The following is an 8,502-nucleotide window of genomic DNA, read 5'->3' on the forward strand; positions in this document are numbered from 1 at the left end:
TGACTGCTGACAGCTAACTTGGCTCTCACCCAGAATTGACTTCCTTGGGGAACCTTCCCTGACCCGTGCCCAGGTCCAGTCTCAAGCACCCTCCAGCTCCTCCAAACACTTGGCAGCCGGGAGTCCCATTCCGCACGACGCCCTGGGTACCGGGTGTCCTGGCCGCGCCTCCCCGGGAGCACACGGTGGGAAGGAGCCCTGCCTGGGCAATCCGCGCCAGGACCAGCCAGGAGCGTCTACACCCGCTCGGAATCTCTCCCTTCCCCACTCCATGAAGAGTTTCTTGTGACCCTCAAATTTTTATATACATATTTAAATGTGAATATATGAATCGTGAGGGGGTGTGATTGATGAGCCTTGGTTTTCCTCATCTGTAAAGTGGTAATATTGAAAGAATTAGGTGAGTCACTAAATACAAGAGCCTGGTGGAGTTCCTGGCATGCCTGAGGCTCTCAGCGTCAGCTATTGTTAACCACGTTTTGGCCAGAGGATTTCACTAGATTGGGTTTTGCTTTTGTTTATCAATTGTTTTGTAAGCAAAACTCCTTGACTACGCCCTGAATTTACCTCCCTTCTAAATCTGGTCAGCGCTAACGTCTGCCCTTCTGTAGGGCAGACCCCCATTTCCATGACAATGAAAGGTGTTTTGCTCTTAATCCTGTACTTACCTTTGGTGGAAAACAGGCCAAAAGCTTAAAACTCAAGGGGGACAAAATAAGACAGCCACCCCAAAACAACTTTTTTTTTTTTAATCTTCGGGTTATTCCAGAACTTTTCCTATGAATTTTCTCAAAGTTTTGTGTTTTCTTTTGTAAGGCTGAAAAATCTTCAGTCCAGGGCATGCATGGAATTTATGGCATATGCTTAAATTTCCAAATTTTGCTACTTTGACAGATTAACCTAAAGCTGTTTTCTACACTTGGAAGCACTGCCCTTAGGGCAGAACTTCTAGCCCTTAGGGCAAGGGAAGTTTTGTATTTATTCGCATCCCAGAGTTTATGAATTCCCAACTCTCCGGTTTACATTTTCACACACATTCACTGCCAACTGATTGAAGGGTGCACTAGCTGAGGACCACTTGAGGGAGCCACAGCCGCTGGTCCATAAAGCAGACGCAAGAAGTACGGAACTCAGGAAGCCTGCACCTAATCGATCAGCAAAAAAAAAAAAAAAGAGTTTGCCAATCATCTCTGGGTGAGCTTGTGGAGAAACTTGCAATCTCATATACTGCTGCTGGGTGCAAAATTATTTCAACCCCTGTGGAAGGCAGTTTGGTAATAGCAAGCAAAATTATGTATACGATTTCCTCTCTGGACCAGCAATTTTCCCTCTATTTATAGGCCTACAGAGTACTTGCACACTTGCAAAACAATGACCTTGAAGGTATTCACCACAGCTATGGAAAGCCAAAGATTGGGAACAACCCAAAAATTCTTTGGTAGGGAACCAATAAAATGGAATCATGCCCAACTATAAGGGAGGGAAAGAATCTACATTTATGATTGTAACTGTATTTTAAAAAAACTCTGGAATGAAAGAGTACACAAGAAAATAAAGCTTTTTATTTTTGGAAAGTAGAAGTATGTGCATAAATGGATAATTATGAGGATAATTTTTTTATAATCCTATAATGGATAGGAAACTTTTCTATCATTTTGGTATTCTGATCCATATGAATGTAGTATCTATTAAAAATTTATAAGTAAATGTAAATATTAGTGTTACTTAAGAAAATGCTGTTTATTCCAATATAACAACAAGTACTCTCCACTTAGTCCATAGTTCTGTCTCATTATATTGCATATCAGCTCGTGGTCTTCTATTAAGCTTACAAGCATATAAAACTACTACCCTCTGTCTCTGTCAAATAAATAAAATCTTAAAAAAACAAAAACTACTACACTGAGAAGGTACTGACATTTCCATGTTTTGGAAAATACTTGCTTTTCATTTTACACATGTCAACCTATTATAGAGTTATTTTTAAAAAAGAATCCAGGTCAGGGGTGCCTGAGTGGCTCAGTCGGTTTTAAGTGTATGCCTTTGGCTCAAGTCATGATCCCAGAGTCCTGGGATCGAGCCCCTCATCGGTCTCCTTGCTCAGTGGGGGAGCCTGATTCTCCCTCTGCCTGCCACCCCCCCTGCTTGTGTTCTCTCTCTGACAAATAAATATATAAAATCTTAAAAAAAAAAAAAAAAGAATCAAGGTCAGTTCCAGACAATATCACATTTCCCCTAAAATTGACTGGGTTTTGATCAAAGCTGCATCTCAAAACCAAACTCCTATGCCTTTTTTTTTTTTTTTTTTAATTTATTTGACAGAGAGAGACACGGAGAGAGAGGGAACACAAGCAGGGGGAGTGGGAGAGGGAGAAGCAGGCTTCCCGCGGAGCAGGGAGCCCGATGTAGGGCTCAACCCCAGGACCCTGGGATCATGACCTGAGCCGAAGGCAGACGCTTAACGATTGAGCCACCCAGACACCCCCTCCTATGCCTTTTAACCCTAACCATGTGTGCTCTTGGACCTTTTTCTAGCTTTGAAGGTTTTATTTAAGGGTTAAGCTCAAGGGCCACCTTGGCTGTGATGTTATCGCCAATACTTCAAACATCAAGGAGCTATTTATTTAAAATTTTATTTTAATTAGCAAACCTGGGGGGAGGGGGGAGCCACATTAGGACTCAGAGACAAAGGTGGAGACCCAAAAATCAGCTGGTTTTTCCTTGTCAGGCCGGAGCAGAATTTCAACCTGACCACATCCATTCCAACTCTGGAGACAATTTACTCTTTAAATCCTGATCCAGGTACGTTGGTTGCAAACTGGCTTCACTTCATCCAAGGACCTAGCTCTAGGGCTTTCATGGCATCCTCAAGTTTGAGCATCCCTGCACCAGAAAGCAACAAGTGTGCATGAGGGGAGAGGGTAAGAGCCTGGACAGTTCTCAGCCTCTTTCAGGGTTCCTTTCTGGGACTTCCCAGCCTGGCATTCTGCACCTGGGATTCTTGGGAACGTCAGAAGGTGGGGCCGCTGAGCCCATTCCAATATCCCCCAAGAAGCTAGGGGGAGTGTTGGGAGGGAGGGTAAGAACTGGGATCAGGTCTCAGGTAACGCTTCCCTATGAGGCCAGGCCGCCTCCCACTGGTCTCACTCCAGGGTCTCTAGAACCAACAGACGCTATTACAGCATCTCAGGGAGGCCCTCAGATATGGAGGGCCGCCCCTGGTGAAGCTGAGGTGCGGATGCTGGTTGCGGGGAGAAGAGAGGGAGAGAGGAGAAAAAGGCTCCAGGAGAGGGAGTAAAACCACCCACGCGTCCCCAGGCCAAAGCACCTCGTCCCCAAGCCTCTCACCTCGTTCCTGCCGCTGGCGGTGCCATTCGGCCATGGACTGGAGCATCCACTTGGCCCTGAGCTTATACAAGTAAGAGCCATAAACCACGATCTCCGTGAGCTCCGAGGATTCCAGAACCTTTAGCTCGAGCATGACTTTGCTCACTTGCTCGATGTACGGGATTCGAGATCCAGCTGGGCCTGTTTGGGGAAGAATATGAGCACTTAGGCCCACGGAGAGCGACCAAGACGCCCGAGCCAGGGCACCCAGGTCAGGATTGGGCTCACTCACCAAACATAGCTTCCAAGAGCTGCGTCTGGACCTGCAACACCTCGGGATCTTTCAAGTCTTCGGGAGCTTTCACCCACGAAGGAATATCTTTTCGTTCTGGTAGCGTCCCCATCTGGACTGCCTCAAAACTAACCACGCTCCAACCTACGCTAGGCCTGAGTCGCCCGGGCCACCGCGCCGGGACGTGAGCACCGGGGAGGGCCCCGCCCACAACAAGCCCCGCCCCCTGCCTGGCGGTCCGGTCTCCCACTCAGAACGCTCCGCTAGCCCGCCTGCGCCGTGGTCTTGCACGTGACCACCTCCGTCTCCTTACCCTCGCCCCGGTGCCGGTGGGCCCAGCCGTTTCCGAGTTTATAAGGGTTTCCACCTGTATTGACTCGTTCCTTCCACACCGGAATCTCTTGGCCTTGGAGTGCATGGGGCGAGGGCAACGTCAGCTCTTCCCCTGGGAACAAGTGATTGGGCCTGAACCCCGGAAAGACGAAAATCCAAGCCTTGAGGGTGTGCGGCCCGCCGGGGAGCTGCCAAATCAAGTTACTGCCTCCCACATTCCAAACGAGGGTCTCACTTCCCTTGGGCCTAAGGGAGCTAAACCCCGAGGCTTCACTTCACGGAGACCCCTACAACCTCCGGGGACTCGGGAGTAATTCCTGCCATTTAACGAAGGAGAAAAGGAAATTCAGAAATTCCTGATCTGCAAGGCACGTGATGGGGTCACTAAAGTGCCCTTACTGTTCGCCCTCGTTGAAGCCCCAAAGTCTGCAACTTTTCAGTCTCTTCCGATTTCAGAACTCATGAGTGCCCCACCTGGACACTTGGGCCCAAGCTGTATAGGCCAGACTTTTTTTAAAGATTTATTTATTTATTTGAGAGAGAGCCAGCGAGCATGGGTAGGGGCAGAGGGAGAAAGAATCCTCGAGCTGACTCCCTGAGGAGCATGGAGCCTGATGCTGGTCTCACCCCAGGACCCCGAGATCGTCCCCTGAGCGGAAATAGAGTCAGCCACTTAACTGATTGAGCTACCCAGGCACCCCTGTATAGGCCAGGTTTCTGCTTCTAAACAGTTTTATCCATTTAAAAAACATATTGCTTAGGGGCGCCTGGGTGGCTCAGATGGTTAAGCGTCTGCCTTCGGCTCAGGTCATGATCCCAGGGTCCTGGGATCGAGTCCCGCATCGGGCTCCCTGCTAGGCGGGGAGCCTGCTTCTCCCTCTGCCTCTGCCTCTCTCTCTCTCTCTCACTTTCATGAATAAATAAATAAAACATTAAAAAAAAAAAAACATTGCTTGAAGTGATGCACTAGATTCAGACGATGAGAGTGTGATTTCAATGTTTTATAGCTTCACAGATATGGAAATAAAGCTGCCTTTTCCCAAGACCATGTTCTGATAACCTCCAATCCCATCAGCTGACTATTATGACTATCTCTTAGGGCAGACTTCTTCACATTCAGTCAAAGAACTGTGGATTCTTGGGGCACTGGGTGGCTCAGTCAGTTGAGCATCCACCTCTTGATTTCAGCTCAGGTCATGATCTCAGGGTTGTCAGCACAAGCCCTGCATTGGGTTCCATGAGTGTGGAGCCTACTTTAAAAAAAAAAAAAAAAAAAAATCTACAACTGTATGTGAATCTATAATTATCCCAAAATAAAAAAGTTTAATTTTAAAAATGAAGTCAGAATTTAAAAATTTCAAAATCTGTCTGAATTTCAGTTGCCATCTTGGGACCCCTTTCTAGCTGCCATACACCATTGTGTTCTGTTGGTAATGAAAGCTGGATATTTAAGAGACTTAAAGAGAATATTGTGGTACAAAATGATTTATATTATGTTCTCACATAAAGATCTTTTCCTGCTTAATGCCATTCACATTAAAGTCTACTAGATATTATTTAAACACCGTCACTCCAAGTTTGTTTCTTTCTTATTGTCTTAATTCATTTGCTTTTCTTTTCTTAGAGAATGATTATGTCCTTTTGCATTGAGTGTCTCTATTAAGTAGCAAATAATTGGATATTTTAATCCACTCAGGTTTAATTTTGGCTGAAAACTTTTAAATCATCTGAGTGTGTTATTAGGCTAGGCTTTTCCATCATCTAAACATTTCCTACCCCCCAACACTTGTCACTAGCTATAAAAGTAAATACTTTCTTGACTAAAGAAGGTGGGATGGGAGTGATGCAGGGGATGGGAAGGTGACAGATATCTTCCAAAAAGCTGAAATCAGAGTTTTCCTGGTAGTAGCATTCCAGAGCAGCTGGTGGCTCCTTTTACCTTAAAAATAATTAATTTTGATGATTTACTTTTCAGACCTATAACATACTATATGGACACTGGAGCCAGATGCATCCATATTGACAATTACTACTTGTATTATTTCAAGTGGGATGTGTGGGTGATGAAGAAAAGCTTTCTTTACAGTGGACTTTGGTGTTTTTGAATCTCGACCATAAGAGGAGATAGAAAGCAGGAATAGAAAGACCTAAAATAGAACTAAAGATGCAATTAGAAATACTTTTTTGTTGTTGTTTTTTTGTTAGTATAGGGAAATTTTATTTCTACAGTAGCATTTATTTTGGTTATGGAAAAATAACACTATTTTAAAGTCAAGGTAATGAAGCAGAAATATATTTTTTTCTCATATGTCCATACTCAAATATCACATATGGTTTCAAGACATTCTTAAATTAACAAGGAACAAATGCAGAATCCAAGTAGTATCTGTCAACAGAAGAGTTGTATTAAAGCTACATTATCAGCCCTAGAAATCAGAAAATTCAAAGTGATCCCTTGCAGTGATTCTCAACTTTACTGTGCATCAGAATCATCGGGATTGTGGAAAAAGCACCTTCAGGAGACTGAAGGCAAATCACCCGGTTAAGCAAGCCCTTGCTCTCAGAATAAATACCAAAGGGACCGAAGATACAAACTCCGTTCCTCAGAGAGGGGCAAAGACAAAATACACCATGATATGAGATCAGGCTTTCACTTACTGTGTTACTTCTCTGAGCCTCAGATTCAGGAAAATAATGCTACTCTCGAAATTGTTCTACAGATTAAATCAAACAGTGTGTGGTAAGTGCTTCCCTAACTCATTCATCAGCTACTATCATTATTTCATCATTATCATCATCATCATCATCATCATTATCTTATACAGAGGGCATCCTCCCCCAGCCCCCATTCTGACTCCCACATAGCTATTAATATTTATTTTAAAAATAACCACTAAGGGCACCTGGGTGGCTCAGCTGGTTAAGTGGCTCAAGTCATGATCCCGGGGGCCTGGGATAGAGCCCCATGTCGGGTTCCCTGCTCGGTGAGGAGCCTGCTTCTCCCTCTCCTCCCCACTCTTGCTCTCTCTTGTTATATCTGTCTCTCTCTCTAATATAAAAATAAAATATTTTTTAAAGATAAAAAAATAAGGGGCGCCTGGGTGGCTCAGTCGTTAAGTGTCTGCCTTCGGCTCAGGTCATGATCCCAGGGTCCTGGGATTGAGCCCCGCATCAGGCTCCCTGCTCAGCGGGAGACCTGCTTCTCCCTCTCCCTCTCCTCCTGCTGTGTTCCCTCTCTCACTGTGTCTCTCTCTGTCAAATAAATAAATAAAATCTTTAAAAATAAATAAATAAATAATAAATAAATAAAAATAAAAAAATAAAAAATAACTCTGATTTCAAGCTCATGGACTACTAGTACCATTTTTATATTGGTACCATTTTTACTAGCTTCAACCATTCACTTATATTAAGATTTCAGTACATGGTTGAAGTGACAATTTTTCTATCTAAACTAAGACGATGAAGTCAAAGAAAAAAGGGAACTAAAACTTAAAAAGTATGTGTTGCTTCTAAAACATCAATAACTAGATGAATGAACTGCTTTTCAAAGTGACCCATTTTAGACGATCTCTGATGTTCCCTGTATTATTTTCTCAATCTCAGGTTATTTATAGATGGAAATATGGCAATAAAATACCTATAATCTTCATCACTTCCTGTGTTCAATATACTACACAGTAATGTTACATGGTTAAAGTTTTGGGCCATTTATGTAACTACCTTAATATCTTAAATATCTGAGGCTTTAATATTCTGAAACTATAAACCTAAGCTATAGAGGTACACACGCTAGGAAAGCGTTTCTCAACCTCAGCAAAATTGACATTTTGTGTTGGATAATTCTTTTTTGTGGAGGGCTGTCCTGTGCATGGTAGGATATAGGTAGGCATCTCTGGCCTCTACCCACTACATACCAGAAGCAACCTTTTCCACTCCCCCATTTTGAACCAAAAATGTCTCCAGATGTTGCCAAATGTCTTTTGGGGGTCAGAATTACCCCTCCCCCAACCATCAAGAACCGCCAAGCTAGGGGCACCTGGGTGGCTCAGTCGTTAAGCGTCTGCCTTCGGCTCAGGTCATGGTCCCAGGGTCCTGGAATCGAGCCCCACATTGGGCTCCCCGCTCAGCGGGAAGCCTGCTTCTCCCTCTCCCACTCCCCCTGCTTGTGTTCCCTCTCTCTCTGTGTCTCTCTTTGTCAAGTAAATAAATAAAATCTTTAAAAAAAAAAAAAAACTGCCAAGCTAGAATTTTACATAGACATAATTGTAAACTGAGTGCACAGATTATACAAGATTCTGTGCAATTTTACTAATTCAAAGAGTACAGCACATTAGTTTTTGCTATACTATTTATGCTAGGGCACATAGTTTTTATGTAATGTACTATTTAAGTATATAGTTACCCACACATAGCTATCTTTTTCCTATTGAAAACACTGACATTAAACAGGAAAAAAAAAGAGCTAATCTTGCAACCATTTTTATATTACCCAATATAGAGAAAAACCTATGGTTTACAAACATTTGCTAAATGGAGACCAAAATAAA

The 8,502-nt window shown here is 43.6% G+C and overlaps 1 protein-coding gene across 1 annotated transcript; it reads right to left on the reverse strand.

The window, feature by feature from the left end:
- Nucleotides 1-2,641: 2,641 nt before the first annotated feature.
- Nucleotides 2,642-4,031, reverse strand: DPPA5 (developmental pluripotency associated 5). Its single transcript, XM_045866027.2, has 3 exons — nucleotides 3,620-4,031; nucleotides 3,349-3,528; nucleotides 2,642-2,883 (listed from the first exon to the last, which is right to left on the reverse strand). The coding sequence occupies exons 1-3, from the start codon at nucleotides 3,729-3,731 to the stop codon at nucleotides 2,825-2,827; spliced, it is 351 nt and encodes a 116-aa protein (XP_045721983.1). The 5' UTR covers nucleotides 3,732-4,031; the 3' UTR covers nucleotides 2,642-2,824.
- Between the last annotated feature and the right edge of the window lie 4,471 nt (nucleotides 4,032-8,502).

This window comes from Mirounga angustirostris, unplaced genomic scaffold (genome assembly GCF_029215605.1).
Source record: "Mirounga angustirostris isolate CCGP_5_RB_7025 unplaced genomic scaffold, mMirAng1.0.hap1 SCAF_8, whole genome shotgun sequence".
In the NCBI taxonomy this organism is placed as follows: Eukaryota; Metazoa; Chordata; class Mammalia; order Carnivora; family Phocidae; genus Mirounga; species Mirounga angustirostris.